Raw genomic sequence first — 21,787 nt, forward strand, 5'->3', positions numbered from 1 at the left:
GTTTTTTTTCCCAGGTGTTGCCCACATGCTGCATGGTCATCAGAACTAAAACACTGGTTAACCATACTATTAGTGAGTAATCATTCACAAAGTGGTGGATTAGCACTCCTTGCACATGCTCACATTTTTCTTTTCTTTTTTTCAGACAATAGATCATGACAGACACTTCTTAAACACTTTTTCTATGCACTTATTAATTATTAACATGTACTTAGTAAAATAAAAGAAAGGGTCATGTTGGATCTAATAAACATGAGTAGAATGGTCCAGCAAAAAAAAAAATACACATTTGTATATTTGGTCACAGCTGTTCAGTGTTGAGCTGATCTTAATATATTAACATGTTGCTTTTGTTTTTGTTCCTTTGTTTCAGTAGGGTCCTGCTGACATGCATGCTGGCTTTTAGGCACAGCTTACTGGCCTCCCAAGTGCAACAAAGCTACCCCTAATGTTACGGATCAACTGGGCTTGGTGACCTTGCAAATAACTACAGTGAACAAAGTGCATTTTTTTGCTTTTGTGGATATATAATCAGTCAATATAATATATGCAGTCGAAGTCCCATTTGTAAAAACCCCTGGGCCATGTGGGTACTAAGGGTATGTTTTCTTTTGTTGTGCTGTGCTTTGTCCTGCAGGTGCTGATCAGAGCATGTATAGCTGCATGAGCTACGCCTGGGCCTGGTGTGTTCAGCTGTAAAAGCTCACTCATTCCTGCACTATGCATCTAAAAGACTTGTCCAGTTCTATGACAGCATGTGGTTTATTTTTTTGTGCTTTCCATAAGCACTAGCAACCACCCAGACCTGCTTTACACTTCTTTTTCTTTTCTTTCTATACTTTTCCTTTTGCTGGAATCATTCAATCTTTTAGGGACATTTTACCAACTTTATGCTGATGACATTCAGTCCTAAATCTCTTTTAAGCTTCGCTAGCAGAAGGTCCATCCTTGTTGATTGCTTAATCCAGGCTGGTTACTTGCAGTCTAATAATGATCTTGTTTTAAATTCCAAGAAGACTGAGACTGTGATTATAGCTCCTCCTGAATTACATCCAAACATCAGTCAAGTGATTGCTTCCTTTTGCTCATCTGCAATGTCACATGTGCAATATTTGATTCCTCTCTGGGCTTTGGCTTACATGTAAAATCTATTTCTCATTCCTGTTTCTTACAGTTAAGTAACATTTGCAAATTGTGAGCAATAGTCTCCTCAGTGGAACTGGAGAAAACTATTCATGCATTTGTATCATCGTGCCTAGATTACTGCAATGCCCGTTACCAGCTCAAACAAATAATCTCGTTCACACCTCCCCGCTATACAAACTGACAGACTATTAACACTTTCTAGTAAGTGAACTCACATTGGTTCTATTTTATATTCTTTACATTGGCTCCCAGCAGATTTCAGGGTTTGTTTTAAAATTCTTGTACTTATATGCAGAGAACTAGTTCCAGTTGATTTATCTTAGCTTCTTATCAAACACACCACTGCTTCCAGTCTTTGATCACAGGCTCGTGGTAGTCTACTTGAAGAAGATGGTGTGAGCTTTTAGGATAATCTTAGACAAATATGTCCATTCCCCCAACTGCTGACTCTAGTTGCTGTCCATGGTGCTGATCAAATCTAGAATGATGCTATAGTTAATATTGAGAATTGCTATATGCTATATATTGCTTTTGCACCTACTGTGTGTGTGTGTGTGTGTGTGTGTGTGTGCGTGTGTGTGTGTGTGTGTGTGTTACAGAGAGAGAAAGGGAGAGAATAAGAGAAGCTCGATTGCTCCAGTACAATATGGTGGTATGGGCCCAATAAGAAAATCTGCCCTGGGACCTAACTCAGAGTTGTTACACCTGTGGAGAGAAAACTACTGGGAAAGCAAGATGAAAGTAGCCTTTTGTGAAGGAAGTAGTTTGTGTACAGGAGGTAACCTTGGGAAAAAGACAGGACTGGAGCCAAACACTGTACTTGATATGTTTTCACACCACTGCAAACAGCACACTCCAGTAAACAAATAAAACTGGAGTGGCTGTAGGCTATGTGAACACCTACAAGTGGTTTGGCTGTGGAGAGATTCAGTTTGCTTTTACCAGTTTGTTTGGATAGTTTGATATATAATTATAACAAGTAGTTACTTGAGTTACCATTGGCTTGAAGCTGCCTGAACGCTCTTCTCTACATTCATCATCAAGAATTTTCGTCTAGAGAACGGATACTCACTGGATATTTTCTTTTTTGTATAATTTTCTGTAAACTCTAGAGACTGTTGTATGGGGAAAACCCAGTAGATTTTTAAAAATACTCCAGCCAGCCTATTTGCCACCAACAAACAACATTCAAGCACATGCTAAATAGTTTAACACTGGCAACTGGCAACATTGAAAAAAAAAATTCTTAGCAGAAACACAGAGAACTTTTGACAGCAGCTGCATAACAATGGGCACACGCTGACATTAAAAATCAATAAATCACAGAATAAAACATAATTTTAATAAGTGGCATTTTATTAATATAATAGCATTTAAGTAGTGATTTGATATTTAAATGATTCTTTTGGCATCACATAATAAACAAAATAAATATATATAAAAATAGAATCAAAGACATAAACATAACGCCAGTCTTTACATAAGCACATCTCTTACATTAAAGCCAGCAGATGGTCCAACCTCAGCATCTACTGTGGGTCCCCAGACTGTTTCCTAATCATAGTAACCACATACTTTCATATGCATACTTTTTGCATATTCCAAGAAAACGTGAGGTGCTTATGTGGTGTGTCGATTATGTCTCTATTGCACTGGTTGGTTTAGAATAATGTTCAATGCTTCTTCTTTTTTTTGCAAGTCTAGAAGCATACAAGATGAGGAAATGTGAGTAATTGTCACTTTAGTTCAATACATCAATACATGTCAGTGCTAGCTATAGTGCTTGATCGGCTGTCAGAGCATAATGATGACATTTACAATGCTTACATAAGATTTCATAAAAAGTCATGATAAAAACTTTCTGGTTCCACATGGACACCTTTGCAAGAGCAAACATGTTCCAAAGAGGTTTTATGGATGCTGCCTTGTTCAATGCATTGTAGAAGTATGTTGCAAGAGTTTGAGCATTAAGATGTAAAGAAATTTTTATGCAGTTTAATACTGGTTTTCTTATTGTAGAAACAGTCTATTCTCTGTAACAGCCCATAAACGCCACCATGTTATCAAATATTTTATGGTTACGCGTGGTTATAAGTAATTTCAATATTCTACTGCAAAAATAAATCAGTACTGTGCTTTGTGAAAAAAATACTGGCTTATCATATAGAAAGCAAAAAGCAGAAAAAAAGACACAATCAGTGCCTATATAAATGAAATAACTGTCAGCATTCAGCCTCAAAGTGGCTCTATTATCACTATAGAGGGGCGTTGCTTTTCTCCTCCACAGTGATGTCACTCACACCATGAACCTGCGTCAGCTGCTTACAGTCCAGTGAAACTAGTAATTTTCTCGTTCCAGAAAGGGTGGGGATGAATTGCTCAGTGAGAGACACAGAAGCGTGGCTGCCAATATCTCTGAGGGTAGGACAGGAAATGACAGTAGCAATCACAAAAGAGATAGCTAGACAAGGTATTTAAAAAAAACGCAGTATAAAGTATATTATTCCTCCTTACCCATAATTTATCATTCGAGCAGTCAGAAGGCCAAGTCCTTCCACATGGAATATCACTGCTTTCAGCACTTGTGGCAGTGGATTAGTAAATGAAATCTCTACTGACATCTTCTCTCCTACCACAGCCTTCCCCAGTGGCTATTTGACAAAAAACGGAAAGAAAACAACTTTAGATATAGATTTATATCTTAATCTTCTTTCCTGTAATAATCACCTGATTAACTACGTGGCTTACTTTAATGATGAGGTCTGGTGTTCTGAGTCGGAAACTGAACTGAGTAGCAAGGATCTGCTGTGTTTCTGTGACCCTGCCTGATACTGTAAGCATCAGGGCAGCCTGATCTATCAGTTTGTCCTTGTAGTCTTTGTATTCCAGGGCCCACTCCAGAATCTTTTCTGTAGACAACAGAATAGTGAAGATGGCCTTTATAATTAGTGAAGATGGCCTTTATAATTAGTGATATTTATATATATATATATATATATATATATATATATAGTTTGTAATTATTCAGAGTTTGTAATTATTCAGGTGCAGTCGGTACCTCCCACACTACCCCTCAAAGTCACTCACTGGTTTCCTGTATTCTGCCTCCTTGATCCCCTCAATGAATGCGAATGCAACTGTATCATCCCAAAATTTGACAGAACTTGGTATTATAATGTTAGGCACCAGTACATTATAATTTTTTACAATAATTTACCTGCAACCATTGTCAGCAGATGTTTTCAAACATATTTAGCTTCATAATATTATATCAAGTTAATCTTTTTTTTAATATATATATTTTTTGGCCTTTTTTGGGCTTTATTGGACAGATACAGTGAAGATTGACAGGAAAGCTACACCTAGACATCATTGATTCCTTTTATAACATATATGGATACAATGTATGGGCACCGCTGAGGGCAGAAAGCATCTCCAAGTCTCAAGCCAGCTTGAAAAGACTGGATTGCAAACTGTGGATTAGGAATGATTGAGTTTCTCTCTGGAGTGGAGGAATTCAAGTAATCTAGGGATTTGTTCACAAGTGGGAGAAGAATGGACCGTGTATTGTCAGATATTTCGGTGTCATGTCTGTGTGGTGATGCAGTGGTAACGGCAGAGATGAGCCCAAAGGCTTCCCCTCTTCATAAGTTTAAGACTATGGAGTCACGCAGTGGAAATTGGCTTCTTCAAAAAGGTGTCTGCCCTTGCCCATAGAGATGGTGGTGGAGGGAAAAAGGACTACGATCCAGACTTCAATAAATAATAAAAAAAATATTTATTCTGCTTGTGAGATAAGCCTTGTGATCTTGCTGATGAAAAAAAGTCATCCAAAATGAAATGCTCCACTCACCCTCATTGGGAAGTACTTCTATATCTGTCGTGTCAGTTCTGACTGTAGCTTTGTGGACACCGGTGTAGTACATGACTGACACCTGGCTGTGCAGACTGACACTGCGTTGCTGTGAACTGCTGTTTTTCAACGTGATCATCAGCTCTGCATCTTTTCCCATTTTAGGACCTTCACCATCTAGCGTAACTTCTAAAGAGACATCCTGAGCTGTAGGAGATGAAAAAGCTTTTGCTTTGGAGCCAAAGCTACATGCTGTTTCCACAGCAATGCGTTCCTCATTTGAGCCTGAGAATGACAAGAAATGTTGAGATATTTGAATAAGTTATCCAAAAATAATATCTCAGTTATAGCCCTTTTTAAATTTTTTGTGATCTCCTTTAAGTCTAAGTAAGTGTCTGCTTTTTTGTTTGATGCTACCTTCAGGATGTTTGTAAAGGTGGGTGATATCTCTGCGTTCATTAGAGCCAACTGCTTTGGTGCTGATGGAGATGCCCACAATCTTTTTCTCACTGTATATTTGAGTGAAGGTCCCATCTGCATTCTTCTGCCAGTAGATTTTATCACTGTTCACCTGAGATATCGATGAGACAGACCATGAGAGAGAGATGGGGTTAGAAAATAAAGTCCCCACCACAAAGGAAGCTGTCATGCATATATTTAATGCGTGCCATATGAATCCTTATCAGTATACAGTGTTTTCATATCTACTATGATAAATGTCTTCTACCTTCCCAAAACACAGTAAAGAAGAATATTTCACAAACCTCAGCAAACACAAAAGCTGTGTCACTTTTCAGGTAGACCTGACCATAGCGCACAGCGGCGAGAGAAGCAGGGCCACAGCAGTAGGTGCCCTGGCTGGTCTCTTGAGGCGTGGCGTCGACAGCCTGCCATCCTCCGTGGCCAGGAGGTAAGTCCTTACGAGCCATCCAGCAGTCATTCCACACATGGAAGTTCCTTCAGAAAACAATTATGGTTGGTAAACTAAAGTTATAGTGAAAACAGCTGTGGAAATTTTAGTTCTGCGTAAATCTGTCAAGTACTATGAGGTTTCTGTGGGTAGTTTTTAAAACCTGTTGTAACAATTTTAAAGTAAATCAACCACATACCAATGTATAAATGAAGACACATGTGCTGATGTTGCCATCTTTGTATCGTCAGACTTAAATTATTAGGCTATACCACTTATCTTTTAGTTGTTTCCAAATACTGGTACTTGTACCACTGAGGAGTAACTTTAGATTAAGCCACTAGAGTCATGCAACGCTTAACCTCCTTCTTTGTAAGTCAAGGTAAATGTGACATATGGTGAACATACCAAATTGAGTCCACATTGAGGTTCTCTATAGGCTCCAGGTTCTCATCCAGGTACACATCTGTTGTCAATGAAACATCTGTGTCATGTGCTGAGCTGAAGTTGGTCACGGTTCGGGTGGGAATGCCTAAACACCGTAAAACTGAAAAGAAGACAATGGGTTTAATATCGTATCAGCCACTTAGTTTGATCAAATAAATTTATTGTTAGCTGAAAAAAGTCTAACCTGTAGTGACTACACCAGCAAACACCCAGCACTGGCCATATTTAACAGGGGTTCCATTCTTTTTGTGGTATTCCTCAAGGATTTCTACACTTCCACTCCACACTGTTGGAGAAGTTCCATTTGAATAATCTCCTGACCAGTTTCCCTCCAAAACACCTTGGTCATCAGGGGAGTTTACCTGAGAAATAAAGGAAGTGTTTCATGTTTTCATGGTTGACTTTAAGGACAATACCCGAAATACCTTAAGTTAGCTAGGTTTTTTGTTTATTAATTCAAATCTGGACATTTGTTTTTTGCATTTAATCCATAGCAGGTGTAAGCAGAAGTGTGCAGCCACCATTTGGCCACTTGGTATCCACTCCAGCTTTCAGCCACTGCCTGCGTTTAGGGGACTATGATATGGCATATGCGGTTTAACATATTTTACTGTTTGTTGTATGTCCAGTGATGTCGTTGTTAGTTGGGATCTCGTCTCACCATTGCTGAGATGATTCGCACCACATTAACTGGGTCACCCCACCCAGATGGAGAAGTTCCACTCTTTTCCATGACAAAGAGGCAAGCAGCCAGAATCCTGTCACTAAACTGATATCAAATGAGAGGAAAACATGAGGAGACCATGTCAGTTTCGACCGCTAAGCTTGGTCATTAAACATTAAGATTCAGAGCACCCTCACCTGTCCGTAGTTCCATGTCCTCGCTCCAATTTGATCCTTTGTGCCATAGTAGATTCGTCCAGTGTCATTTAGGATGTACTCTTGCCTTTCATCTTCAGAATCCATGTACACAATGTCATCTGACAGAAAATAGGAAAGGCTAAATTTTTAACTGGAAATAACACAAGGTCACTCTGAAGCATAGACTCTACAAGTAGGCTTTATCTTCTAAATTTGGTTTCTTTTCTATCACAGTTTCATGGTATTTTTACCACCCTAAATATCTTTTATTAAACTGTCTGAGTCATTCTTGAAGGCTGTCTGTGGAGATTTATTTTGAACTGATGACAAGGGTATATCCATACTGTGCTTGTTGTATAAGAGCACCTCCTACACATATATTTGGAAACGATGGCATACGTCTGTTGTCGTCTGGTGACGCTTGTAATTTTTGTACTGAACTTTTGAGAGGTTCAGTAGTTGTCATTTTAGGGGCTGTCACTGCTTTGTATAGGGCATTATTTCAGAGAAATAGTGTGGTATTTTTGGAAAGATACACTCACTACAACATAAGAAGATGAAGCTGAACAGAAGGAGGGAGATGCTGGCAAGAAAAATACTCTTGCTAGCAGCATAACCTGAACATGTTATATTTAGTGATAACTGTGGGAAGATACTGCTATTTAGCACAAAAGATAGTAGCACTATAAGTGACCAGCCTACCACAAATAACAACACTGCAAACAAAAACTAACCCTTTAAAGCCTAAACAAAAAACAAATTTGTTTTTTAAAAAAAATACATTTTAATTTCCATATATGATTTTTATTTTGTGTTGTATTTGATACATCTGGCATTTTTTTCTTGTTGTGTAACTTCTTTAGATTTATCAGGGGGAAAAATCACACCGATGATTTTGAAGTCACAAAACACTCACAAGAAACTGTATGTATCAAATATGATACACTAGGTGATTTAATAATTTTTTTATTTGCCATTCTCAATATGAGAATTTGATTTTCTTATTTAACACTAATGCCAGAGGACTTTATTCCAAAAAACTCCAAGTATGCAATTTTGTATGTACACAATAACCTACACAATAGCCTGATGTGGCCCAACCTAGAAATGTAACTGCACATCACCATCACCACAACCCACACAGGTATAAATACTGGTAGCAGGGTTGGCCACTTGCATAGGCTGCATTATAGGCTCTGCATAGATTCATTCCAGAAGTATAAATTAACCATAAGATGTCCATATTTACCTTGACACCAGGGGTTAAACAATATGTAGATGTCATTGGCAGGGTCATGTGTGGAACTGGCCGATCCATTTTGATTATTTGTTTCCACTGTGAGTTGATATCGGCCAATGACGGCTGTGGCTGGAGAATTCACCAACAGTTTTATCTTTTTGTCCTCCTGTTTCACAACAGCAGCCTCCCAGCGATCACCCTCCAGCTTCGCCACCAGTGGGATGATTACATGAGTTCCCTTTGCCACTACTGCCAATGGACCTTAGTAGGTGAAAAAGAAAAGAAAAAAAGTGTTACTGGCTGTTATTCATAACATGCCCAAACAGTTACTGTGCTTTTTTTTAAGAATCACTTCCCTCAATTAAAACCACACCTGCATTCCCAGAGTATGTTTGAACAACAGAAACTAAAAAGAAGGAACACAGAAAGCTCTGTCCTGACAAGCTGTCTACACACACACACACACACACACACACACACACACACACACACACACACACACACACACACCTTGCGTGACAGCATTTGATCTCAGCGCAGCTGTGCTATAAAAGTCTCCATGTTTTCAGCTTCACTGTTACTGCACTATCTTGACGTTTGAAGTTAGTGTGGCCTCATCATTATCAAAAGAAAGCTTGATCTTCAAAGACAACAAAAAAAATAGTGTTTTCTATAATATATAAACTCACAATTTCCCACAGTACAAACAGCTGAAATGTTCAATTTGTTGCCACATTAAGGAGCTCTCCTTCTAAAGTGATAGTGGAAAACAACAGCTTTCCATGGCTATCACTCTCTACCCTCAGTGGGTGTGACCTTGTCTTGACTGTGTTTTCAAATGCCTTAAGAGAACTGATTTGCTTTTCTCCAGTTTCACCCTGAGATGTTTATCTGATTCAGTCATGGACAGACAGGCCACTGATTGTGTGTGACAAAAGGAATCGAAAGCGGCTCGCAAAGACATGAGGAAAATGAATGAAACGGCCATTGTTAAGGAAAAAGTAGTTGCCTCTGCATTATAGTGACCAAGAGGGAGGGAAAAAACAGACAGGAGATGCCAGGACGCCATAATGACTTACTGGCTGATGGGAAAGCAGCAGCTGTGCACCACTAGCCACCACGAGTGATAAAGATAGCAAGTTCATTAACATGGACAAAGACTACACCTTTACATAACCACTGAGGGACTCTAACCCAGTGACAGCTACTCGAGACTCTAACTCTGGTTCAGGGAAGACTTTATGATTTTCTTTTATAAAAACAAAAGAGAGCAAGAGATAAACAGAGGGAGAGAAACATAACACTCTCAGGCGCACAGCTCTGAGTGTGAACACATAAGCCCCTCCCACCTGCTGTCTAAACCTTCTGTTTTCACGAGGCTGCCAATCAGAAGAAAATTGACTTAAAGGAATGTTACCGGGAAAGGAGAAAAGTTAATACAGCTTTTTTGTTGTTGTTTTTTCCCAAACAGTGGATGAAATGTTGGGGTTCAACATAACTCATGAGAAGATAAATTAGGATATTTTAAACTAAGAATCAAGAAAGAGTTACTAAGGCCTCTGTAGCTGAGTCCAAGAATGAAAAAATATCGTTGGAAAGGAGCAAGACTCTTTTATAATTCGACAAGCTTGTTAAATCTAACAGATAAATATGCATGATAAGTGCTGTAGATATTCAAGGAGACCAGTTGATGAAGCCTTCTGTTTTCGGTGGCTATTGCTCAATAATTGGGACATAAATTATACCAGTGCACAAAAGAACTGTAATTAGCAGATGGCCATGACATTTTCAGACACTTCTGGGTACAAATGAGCAAAACCCCAAAAGTCTGATGATAATTGTTAAAGAGTTTACTCCTAATTGATGAGTAACTGCCACAACTTGACATTCTTACACTTTTGTTTTGTATCTTCAGTTTATGGTTTCCTGCTGCGCACGGCCTGCATTTCTGCAAAGCAACAGTAAACAGCTGCTGGCTAAAGATTCTAAAGACAACTATTCCTAGAAATATTGAGATTTGATAGTTCCAGGGTGTATTAACCCTTTTGTTTACTGCCAGGCCTTTTCTCTGCCTTACAGGGGGGAAGAACAGAGGAAAAAAAACTGTCAACGTGCAGTTCACTGTGCCTGACACTTTCATTTTGTCAGGTGTGACAAGAATCACCTCCTTAAAATTTTTTGCAGGGCTTCCGAACCAAAAGGTCAGAGCATCTGTCAACTGTCACTCTCTTTCGCCTAAAAAATCCTTGACTATTTAAAACAGTGTGTCGTTTTAGGTTGTGCTGTGATTAGCTTTTGTGCTGTGTGTCTGATGTGTCTCAGAGTACAGTCTTTAGACTGAATATAGGGTACTGTAAGCATGCCTGAAAACAGAGAGCTGGGGGCAATTTAGTTAGTAATGCAGTGCCATTCTGGAGAGCGGTGTTATGGTTTTCAAAAGCATAAAAACTGGCATTGTCTGCTGCTTTTGTTCTCCTGCTTATTGCTGGTATTACAGATGGCTTTTTAAATTAGTGTTCACGTTGAATGTCGCTGTTGTTTTTGTCTCAAATTATGGATAAAATAGGTTAGAACTATATTTTTTTCCCTCTAAATGCAAAATCTAGAATTTAAAATGTATACATTATTATTCTGTCACTTTACCAAAACAAAACCTTTCATTAAACAGTGCATTATAGAGCCCACCTTTTCTGTAGCAGCAGCACTGTAATTATTCTGCTTAAGTGTCCCTAACTTGCTATCACACACAGCTGTAATTGTAAGATCTATATTGGTTTTCCCTGTCTGACAGCATTCAATTCTCACAAGCAGTGTGCAGAGACAGGCATGCACACTGGGTAAACAGGTGGCGTCCGAGGCTCATGCAGCTGGCAGTGGCAGCAGTGACAGTGAATTCTCAGTAGAAGGGATCTCTAGTATCAGCAGGACTGAAGATTGCATCTGTAAAACACTCTCCCAGGACCATAGCAACCCCAACTGTTACCATAGCAATCTGAACTAAAAAATCCCCTTCTCTCATCCACAGCCTTCCCATATATCTATAAGTATCTATTTCACACATCTATGCAGCCTCAACACACAATCAGCAAAAAAACACAGTACAAGATGTGAGCATAAAAGAAAAAAATGTATTTTTTTTGTAAATTAGAGAGCTTCTACTCTCCGGAGAGCCATTTATAATGAATGAATGGGCCCTATAAGACCTGCAGTCCAAAACCTTTGATGCAATCCCCAGCAACTTCTTGAAATTGGCACTAAAAAAAAGTCAGCATGTGTGCATTCCCATGTTAAAATGCCCAATTTCAGCTGTGAGAACAAGTTTGGAGCCTACAAAAGAAACAAACAACTATTGTGGTTTCTAGGGCTAGCTTAACTTTACAAAGCTGTCCAGTGGATTTTTTAATTTAAATACCGTGCCTTGACTTCAGATAACACAGGAAGCTGTTGCTGATAGTGATCTCCTATTTTACTGTAATTATTTGAGAAGTAATATCATCTGGTTTATGGATGCATCTTGGTGCTTAACTACTGCAGAAAAGAAATACTTCACAGGAGAATAAGAAAACAAAATTTCACTGCATTTCATTGAGTTTCATTTCAGTTCAGGAATATAATCAATACTGTAACTACAAACAATTAAAAATGGGGCTGCTTTGTCTGGAAGTGCATGTAGAAAAAAGAAAAAAGAAAAAGCAATTTAGCTCCATTCATTCCTATTCACAGTAGACTATATTAGAACAGGCTCCCCACTATATGCACTGTATCATGTGCTGCTCTGCACAAGATTTCAGGAAAACATGTGAGTATGTTGTGACCAGTTTGGATCCTTCCCATCCAGTTTCATACTCTGGCTCTAAATATTTCAGGCTAGTCTTGGATGAAATTCAGTCAAATTTGAAATTTTCTGTTGCCCCAAAAAAACAAAACAACACTATAACATGTATTACTTTTATAAAAGTCTCCATTCACTTCTCACAAACCTGTTTTAAGGTCGAGATGAAGCTCATCGGAGGAGGGGTTGAAAGGTCGAGATAAGGTTATCCACATCTCGAAACTCTGCCCCCTGCGGATGATTAAATTATCACTTTGGTAGAGATGAGTGTGATGCTCTGTGCGATTCGCCCCTGATTTGCTTTTCAGGAGGTCTATTGACTTCACTTTGAGAAGGACTTCTGAAGAAAAGAAAAGAAAAAACATAGGACACGTTGAAGTATTTCATATTGTTGGCATTTCTTCCCTTTTGGGGGGGGGGGGGGGGGTAAACAGTGGCTATATGGAGTCTCTCTAATCACCGTCAAGCTCTTTGTCACCAGGCACAGGTTTCTCGCCGTTTCCCCCGTCCTCCTTACCCGGCCCATCAACCAGCGTGACCTCAGTGTCTATGCCATCATCATGCTTGGGACAGCAGCATGGGCAGACTTTACGCAGCCACTCCTTGCATGCATTTCCTTTTTTAACATTGTTTTCCTTTGGCTCTTCTTTTTCTGCCTCTGTGTCCTCCCCAAATCCAAAAGTGACAGATGGAAAGCGACCTACTGCAGATCTGCCTCTTGCTGATCGCCTCTCTGCAGGCATTCTGGAGAAAAATTTTTTTATAAAGAACAACAATTAGATAATCAATGACTTTGGTATTAATAATAGTTAACATCCCAGCCTTTACAAATGCTTCTATGCATATATTTCTTTTCACAACTGTTCATAAAATGGTCATAAATGATTAAGGTACCACAGTAAGTGATCTAAAAGGTAATCCATTGTCACTGTGAACAAAGACAAGAAGGGTCTTTTCATCAGCTAAGTTCAGCAGTATTTTTAATCCATCAAAGCTTCAGTATCTTATGATCTAAGCTCACCGGCTCATTACTGATGGATTCTATGCATCATGTCTTTGCTTCAGTGTGAGAAATTGCTGATTTAAGTCCTTTGAAATAAATTTAAAAAACCGGAACATAATCTTGCAGTGAAACTCTACCCTAACATATTATTTCCCAGAGTGCAACATCTGGGCAGGGAAAAAGAAGAAAATGGTAATGGCATGGTAATCTCAAGAAAGTATTATAAATATTACATGTTATTCATATTAAACTGCAACCATTTCTACTGTTTATTGGTTATAGTCAGTGATTTCAGTGTTGCTTGACTGCTTACAGATAGTCTTTCAACAATTTCTTTATCTTAGCTAACCATCTGAACGACTGAATGGCTGCTTTTAAATGGAGAATATTCATTATCCATTACCATTATCCATAAGAATGTCTATTAACTGGAGAAACATGTCTGGATTTCTGCTGCAACATTCGGTGTAAACAACATGAAAACGTCCATGATCTATCTTGCCTTGAAACAACAATTCATGCTGCTGGTAATAATGTCATAGTGTGCGTGATATTTTCGTAACACACCTCAGGCCCCCTTAATACTGACTGAACATTTTTTAAATGCCAGAGTCTACCTGAGCATATTGCTGACCACGATCGCCTCTTTATGAGTCAAATTGGACAGTGATTGGACTCATCTCGGACGGGGATGAGTCTGCCTACAGGAGGGTGGTTGAACGTCTGGTGTCCTGGTGCAGCCACAACAACCTGGTGCTGAATGCCCAGAAGAGTGAAGATTATTGTGGACTTCAGGAAGCACACAGCCCCACTCCCCCCCCCATCATCCTGACTGACACCCTCATCACCACTGTGGACTCATTCCACTTCCTGGGTACCACCATCACCCAGGACCTCAAGTGGGAGCCCACCATCACCTCCATCATGAAGAAGGCCCAGCAGAAGATGTACTTCCTGAGGCAGCTGAAGAAATTCAACCTGCCAACACGGACGATGATGCAATTCTACACTGAAATCATCGAGTCCATCCTCACCTCCTCCATCACCGTGTGGTACGCTGGAGCCACTATCAGGGACAAACAGAGACTGCAGCATGTTGTGCGCTCTGCTGAGAAGGTGATTGGCTGCAGACTCCCATCTCTGCAGGACCTTTACACCTCCAGGACACTGGGGTGTGCAGCTCGGATCACAGCTGACCCTTCTCACCCTGGACTTAGGAGGGGTGTTTTGACTCTGCAGTAGGCTACCCTCAGGAGAGTTCTGTAGCTGATCCTCTGAAGCTGATTTATGAGTCTGTGAAAGCATTTGAGTGGTACTCTGGGGAACCGAGCACATGTTCTTATCCACAGCTGTGCAATGACAAAGAATTTTGTCATTGCAAATTTCAAAGAACACAGTCGTTTGTCACCTCTTAAGAAGAAACATTACACACAGGGTACATTTCTCAGGTGAACTACAATCATCACAACTATTTCTCTCCCTCTCTCTGTGCTTTGCTCACTTCACTCTGATTTGTCTTGCACATTTTTCTTCCTTCGAAGAAATACTATAAACCTTCTAAAAGCCTTTCACACCCACACTTTACATTCCTCGACATCAGCGACTGTTTCATTTTCACCAAATAGGTTCAAACAATAATAAGACTGACAATGAGTTCGGTTCTTATTCATATGTCGAGAATCTGAGGGGTTAAAATAAATTGCAAGCAGCCTCAGCATTGGTGACGAAACACCTCCACCCAGGTAGGAACTGGGCGTCATATTTACTGCTGGCAGATAGCCAACTAAAAACTGCTTAACAAAACAATGTAGAAACAAAGACACACATTTATCTACACACACAGAAACTGATTTATTGCCTAGCAACAAAACACTTTTTAAAAATATATGTATGTGTATATATATTGTACTCCACACAGCTACATTTATTAAAGATACAGTGGTTTCCCCCCCCCCTTTTTCTACAGTCAATACGGCAAATCAATTTGTTCAATCAAGGTTCAAGAGAAGTAACCAGAATACCTACAATGTTGTGCCATTACAGTTTTAGCAGACTTGTATTCTACTGTGGAGGTAAGCATCAACGACACAGCTCTCAGTTCTCACTCCTTCTTTATTCGTCTCCAACATCAACTGCGCATATCGCGCCACAAAACACAGGAACACACTTCCTATACACTGGGTGTGAGTGGAGCCCTCTAGTGGTCCACCACACATGCCCCCCCGAACACCCAGCAGAACTAGTCCAGGACCCGGGGCTTAAGCAAACGGCCGGAACGGCTGAACTGGGGGGGTGGGGAACTGACAGAGGGCAACCCAGCCCGGGAGCGAGGCTGGCACTGGCGGTCAGAAAAAGCTGCAGACGACTCGGATTCCGTTGATTTTGGGTCGCTCCTGGGGGAAAAAACAGAATCCATCAGCCCGGTGGCAGGTGGGCGGCCGCGGCGAGGGGCCTGGGCCGGGACCACCTGATCCTCTTGCATAACATGTGCAGGCTTAAGTCTATCAACAGAGACAACTTCCTGCCGACCGCCAAAGTCCAAAACGAAATGTTTGTTGCCTGGTTGAAGAACCCTGTATGGCCCGTCATATGGTGGACGCAGCGGAGTCCTATGGGCATCGTGCCTGACGAAAACGAAACGAGCAGAGTCCAATGAACTCGGAACAAAAGTGTCAGGCAGGCAGTGGTGCACAGGACCAAGAACAGGAAATGAGTCTCTTGGGGGGCGAAAAGGCAACAAAGAGGTATCGAAACATGGGGGAGGGCTCTCAGGTAAGAATTCCCCGGGGACCCGGAGAGGCTGGCCGAGGACCAGTTCAGCCGGGGAAACCCCGAGGTCTTCTTTAACCGCGCTACGCAATCCCAGCAAAACCCACGGAAGACGGTCGACCCAGTCGCCACTTGTCAAGGAAGCACGGAGCGCGGCCTTAAGTGACCGGTGAAACCGTTCGCACATCCCATTAGCTTGCGGGTGGTATGCTGTGGTGCGGTGGATCTTGACTCCCAGGCCGTCAGCCATAGCAGACCAAAGCTCGGAAACAAACTGGGGGCCCCTGTCCGAGGTAATGTCAGCAGGGGGGCCGAAACGTGAAACCCACGTTGACAAAAATGCCCTGGCCACCGTCGCCGCTGTCGTGGACGCCAGGGGTACCGCCTCCGGCCACCTGGTTGTGCGGTCCACCACAGTCAAAAGGTGCGTGAAACCCTGTGACTGTGGCAAGGGACCAACCAGGTCCACATGAACGTGATCGAAACGCCTACCCGGGACACGGAAAGGTTCGAGGGGTGCCTGTGGATTTTCGAGCGTTGGCATACAAACCGCCGCCCATTCTTTCACCGCCTTGCGAAGGCCCGGCCAAACAAACCTGGCGCTGACCAGCTTGACCGAGGCCCGGACGCCGGGATGAGAGAGGGCATGCACCGAGTCAAAAACACGACGACGCCACGAAAGGGGAACCACCGGGCGGGGGCGGCCAGTGGAAACGTCGCAAAGAAGGTGCGGACCGCCGTCCCACACCGGGGTGTCCTCCAGCACGAGGCCCGTTTTTGTTGACTGAAGGGCAAGGACGTCCGGGTCAGCACGTTGCTCGGCGGCCATGGCAGCGTAGTCGATGCCGACATACACCGGAGAAACCAACACACGTGAGAGACAGTCAGCGACGTGATTGGACTTACCAGCCACATGCTGAATGTCTGTGGTAAACTCAGAAATGGCCGCCAACTGGCGCTGCTGGCGTGCGCTCCATGGGTCAGAGACCTTGGACATCGCAAACGTCAAAGGTTTTTGGTCAACGTACGCAGTAAAGTTGCGACCCTCGAGGAAAAAACGAAAATGTCGTGTCGCGAGGTGCAGGGCCAGCAACTCCCTGTCAAAAACACTGTACTTGCGTTCAGCATCCCGGAGCGTACGACTGAAAAAGGCGAGCGGTTGCCAGAGACCTGAAACCCGCTGTTCCAACACTCCACCCACTGCCACGTCCGAGGCGTCGGTGGTCAACGTGATCTCCGCCGATGGAAGCGGGTGGGCCAGTAGGGCGGCGTCAGCCAGCACAGACTTGGCTGCGGAAAATGCACGGACGCGTTCAGGCAGCCAGTCAACCGGATCTTTGGCTGTTTTACTTTTTAAGGCAGCATAGAGTGGCTGTAGCAGGTGGGCAGCTCTGGGGAGAAAGCGGTTGTAAAAATTTATCATCCCCAAGAACTCCTGCAACGCTTTAACCGACGTGGGACGCGGGAAAGCCGAAACGGCCTGGACTCTGTCGGGCAACGGAACCACACCTTCAGCGGAAATGCGGTGCCCGAGGAAATCCAGAACAGGCAACCCAAACTGGCACTTGGAAGGGTTGATGATCAGGCCGTGCGCTGCCAAACGCTGGAAAACCTGGCGCAGATGGGACTCGTGCTGGCTCGCTGAGCAGCTGGCCACCAATATATCGTCCAGATAAAAAAAAACGAACGGCAGCCCACGCAAAACGGAGTCCATCAGCCGCTGAAAGGTCTGGGCGGCACCTTTCAGGCCAAACGGCATGCGCAAAAACTCGAACAATACGATCCGCTTCTTCAGCCAGTGAGCGATAATCCTTCGCAGGCAGAAGCGGAGAGTTCGCGAGGACAGCTCTCGCGGCGGCCGGTAGTTGGCGGAGGAAGAGGTGCACGAAGAGGAAACCACCGTCATCCGGCCCGAGCAACGATAGCATGTTCTCCATGAGCTCGAGCGCGGTACCGCCACCCAAGCCTGACAGGTTGAGGAGCTTTTCGGCTCGTTCGGCGTCGGAGAGGGCATAGCGCCGAAGAAGCAGCTCTTTGAGGGCGGCGTATTTCCCTTGGGCGGGTGGGTCCCGGAGGAGCGCCATCGCGCAACGGGTGGCCAGCGGGTCGAGCGAGGCCACCACATGGTGATACTTCGTGTCGTCAGCCGAGATGCCGCGAAGGGCGAACTGAGCCTCCACGTGTACGAACCATGACGGGGGGTCATGGAGCCAAAAGTCCGGCAGTTTAAGCGCCACAGCGAACGTAGCTGCAACAGGAGGCGGAGGTCCGGCGGCCGCTGATGCATCCATAGCGGAGTGTGCGTTATCTACGGCCCGTTGCATGCTCGAGTCAGGGGTCACCAATGTCGAGGTAAGCATCAACGACACAGCTCTCAGTTCTCACTCCTTCTTTATTCGTCTCCAACATCAACTGCGCATATCGCGCCACAAAACACAGGAACACACTTCCTATACACTGGGTGTGAGTGGAGCCCTCTAGTGGTCCACCACACTACTGATATTTTCTCTGTTTAAAGAGTTTAATTTGACACAAACAATGTAAAGCTTCAGCTGTTGAACTAATTTTCTAACTAAATAAGTACAAACATATAAAAACAAACTGTTTTCATTCTTGTTTAGAGAAACTGAAGATCCTTTTTGCCTACAGAGCATTTTAACAGCATGTGCTGAAAGGTCTGCTAAAACGCTACTTCTTTTTAAAATGTTTGAAATTGTTATAAGTTAATTCAAGATGGGTCATCCATTCAAGTCATCATTTCTAGTAAAAAAAAAAAAGTGAATATCGACACATTTACAAAGTTATAAAGTTATCTAAAAATAAGCATGCAAATAACCTTTTTTTTTTTCCTAAATGACATCAGAAACAGCAGTATGCGACATTACGTGATGGCAGAGCTTCAGTTCATCCTTTGTCATGCAAATAACCTAAAATAATTGCAGAAAATCCTCCTGCACTGAATAGCAGGAGTTAATGTAAATGTCAATAGCTTTGCATATATTTGTTGAAAACAAAAGAATTGAATAAGATAAAAGTTATCCATCGAGATTGGCCCACAGTGGGTACAATGGACCAGACAAAATCTATATTCTAGATGACAGCACTTACTAATTACTCTCGATAGACTCGCTCTAGATTAGCTGGGATAGATTACAGCCTGCCCGCGACCCTGCTAAGCATAAGCAGAAGAGAATGGATGGGTGAATGGATAAATGTACTCATTGTCTATACTTTCCTTTCTTTTAGAAAACAACACATATTCTCAAGACTAGAAATTTAAGGATAATAGCAAAGACGCCTTTGATAAAGAGCCCCAGAAACCTTTTATGAACTTCATATCCAGATTTTTGTGATGAACTAGACTATTGTTCTGCAAAATTTAGTTAATCACGCAGCGGCACAACAACATATAAGATATGCTTAACTTGGTTTTTGGAAATAAATCCATTTGGATGTTTATCTGGTTAGAGGGCAGTAGCCCAGGCAAACTCATTCAACCTCACCACTACACCTATGTCCAGTTTAGAATCACCACTTAACTGAACATTCACATCTGTGAACTTACCAAAAGAAAGAATGCACGTGCACACAGGCTTGAACCTTGAACGTTACTGGGGTAACAGTGCTGACCAGCACACTTTTATTGTTTGTTGATTTAGTATAGTAAAAATCCCATGCCAGCAGAATGGCTAAAACGTTAAATTAAGCTGTTTTTTCACCCTCCACTTGACACTTAATAAGCTACATCTGTATAGTAGGCCTGTATGAGGGCCTACTATAGGTTTAGGAGACACACAGAATAGACATAGCTCCTGTTAGTTTGCTTGCAGGATGATGTTATATTAAATAATCTGTCAAATGTAAAATTTTGAGATAAGGGGAACTTTCATGAAGCTGCCCATCAGTGAGAAGGAGACAGCCGATTGTCATTACTTCTTCAGCTGCTGTTTTACACTCTAACTAATCAGAGCATATTTTCTCTGGCTGGCAGTGGCACATCTTGGATGACTGAACCAATGAGCAACTGAAACTGGCATTTATTTAATGATAGTCAAATGTCAGATTCTTAGATTCTCATGACTTTAGCAGTTGATGTAAAAGACCCGAGTGTTATTCATTAAAGCTGGGTATTTTCCTTCAGGAGGGTGCTGAGCAGTAAGCATCCACAGCTGCACTCATGACCTCTTTGACCACAGGACCGTTTGTTTTGAAACACAAGGAGAAGTTCTGATATCTATTTCGCATTACAATTAAACTGACAGGAAATGATCACTGTATTTATTGAACTGTTATGTGTAATTTGGCAAATCTAATAGCTATTAAGGTGCTACTGTGAATCATATCTAATATGTACAGCATACAGATATTTTTTGAGGAATTCACTGTGAAGAAAAATACATTAATGCAAAAAATTGATTGACAGCAAGAGCTAATTTCGCAGGAAATAGAAATGTCAATGAACCTTTTCATTATTTTTTCATTAATACACAATCCTGACATGGCAACTGAGGTAGCAATACGTAACTGCGTTTGAGCCATACTCCTTTTCCCTATTAATGAATTACTTGGTTGAAAAAACTAATGTTTAGAAGAACAATTGAATGAATGTGAGCTAAATACAGTAAACATTGTTAGGAACACAAAGTGTAAATCTGTCTGAGCTACATAGCAAGTATAGAGTTCAAACTCACTCAGTTCAGTTTGAGAAGAAATGTGAAAGAAATGCAGTCTGGAGGGAGAAACCTTGTCTTCGATGTGCCTTTCCCTTTCTTAAACAAGCTCCAACTTCAGAGCTGCTTTAAATACTTGGCTAAGACTCAGGGGACACGCCTTTCTGTTGCACATGGAGCAGTCGGGCCAGATATTTCTCCAGACGCTGAAGCAACAACAGAAATTATTTAGGCATGGCACAAGCAGCCTTTTAAATATTACGAGAGAAAATAAATTTTTCTTGTCACTCTTGGTATGAACTATATCGGATAAGTTATGCAAAAACTGACACTGTCTCCTGTTTCAACGATTTTAGTTAGTAACAAATTTTCACCTGTGCCTCTCCCACTTTCACACAAAACAGGTTAATCCTCAGTAAGACAGTGAGGACACACCTCCCTGCTGCACTAGCATCAATCATGTCAAATGTTTAACCAGAAGCCAACGTCAGAGCAGGTGAAATCAAACATCCACTTAAAAATTTTTCCACTATTGGAAAATATGACAGTTTGAGAAACTGAGCTAGTTTCTTGTTCTCTTTAGTATTTTTCATCTTAATTATGTTAAAAAGTTCATTGTTTTTTAACATATGGAAAATGAATAAGTTAAGAAGAAGTTTGAATGGTTCTCTGTGTTGTTGACCCTGCGACAGCCCTCTTCCTCTATGGCAGCTGACACCCTCGTGACCATGAATTGGATAAGAGGAGAAAGCTGGACGAATGTTTTGGGACTTTTTGCTTGTTTTGGACAGTTAAAGTTACAAACTCTGTACCCCGTTATATTTAACGTGATTAGCTGTTCCAGTAAAGTAAAGAATTCTTTATATAAAGATGAATGCACAATAAAAAAGATGACATTTTCTGCTTTGACACATGACAAAAACCCATCCTTCAGCAAAGTGGCATGATCTGAAAACCTTTGACCTACCTGATGGCACATGTGGGATGCCTGCTTCGAGGAATATGTGAACCGGAAGGGAGTGGATGCCCACTCACTTTTATGCAACAGACATGACC

At 41.8% G+C, this 21,787-nt stretch overlaps 1 protein-coding gene across 2 annotated transcripts; it reads right to left on the reverse strand.

The window, feature by feature from the left end:
- Positions 1–2,342: 2,342 nt before the first annotated feature.
- Positions 2,343–20,826, reverse strand: LOC146546623 (protein-glutamine gamma-glutamyltransferase K-like). Of its 2 annotated transcripts, none has more exons than XM_085265443.1 (14): positions 20,753–20,826; positions 12,750–13,033; positions 12,438–12,629; positions 8,467–8,718; positions 7,218–7,336; positions 7,018–7,125; positions 6,541–6,718; positions 6,318–6,456; positions 5,764–5,956; positions 5,417–5,570; positions 5,000–5,284; positions 3,895–4,055; positions 3,661–3,797; positions 2,343–3,561 (listed from the first exon to the last, which is right to left on the reverse strand). In XM_085265443.1, exons 2-14 carry the CDS (start codon positions 13,030–13,032, stop codon positions 3,402–3,404), a joined length of 2,361 nt encoding a protein of 786 aa, XP_085121569.1. In that variant the 5' UTR covers position 13,033; positions 20,753–20,826; the 3' UTR covers positions 2,343–3,401. The 2 variants fall into 2 exon arrangements, with proteins under 2 accessions (XP_085121569.1, XP_085121571.1); XM_085265445.1 differs by lacking the exon at positions 20,753–20,826 and adding an exon at positions 15,318–15,453.
- Positions 20,827–21,787: the final 961 nt, after the last annotated feature.

Source organism: Mchenga conophoros, linkage group LG23, assembly GCF_057382185.1.
Source record: "Mchenga conophoros isolate Kocher_MC1m ecotype Shallow Benthic linkage group LG23, M_conophoros_male_GT1.1, whole genome shotgun sequence".
In the NCBI taxonomy this organism is placed as follows: Eukaryota; Metazoa; Chordata; class Actinopteri; order Cichliformes; family Cichlidae; genus Mchenga; species Mchenga conophoros.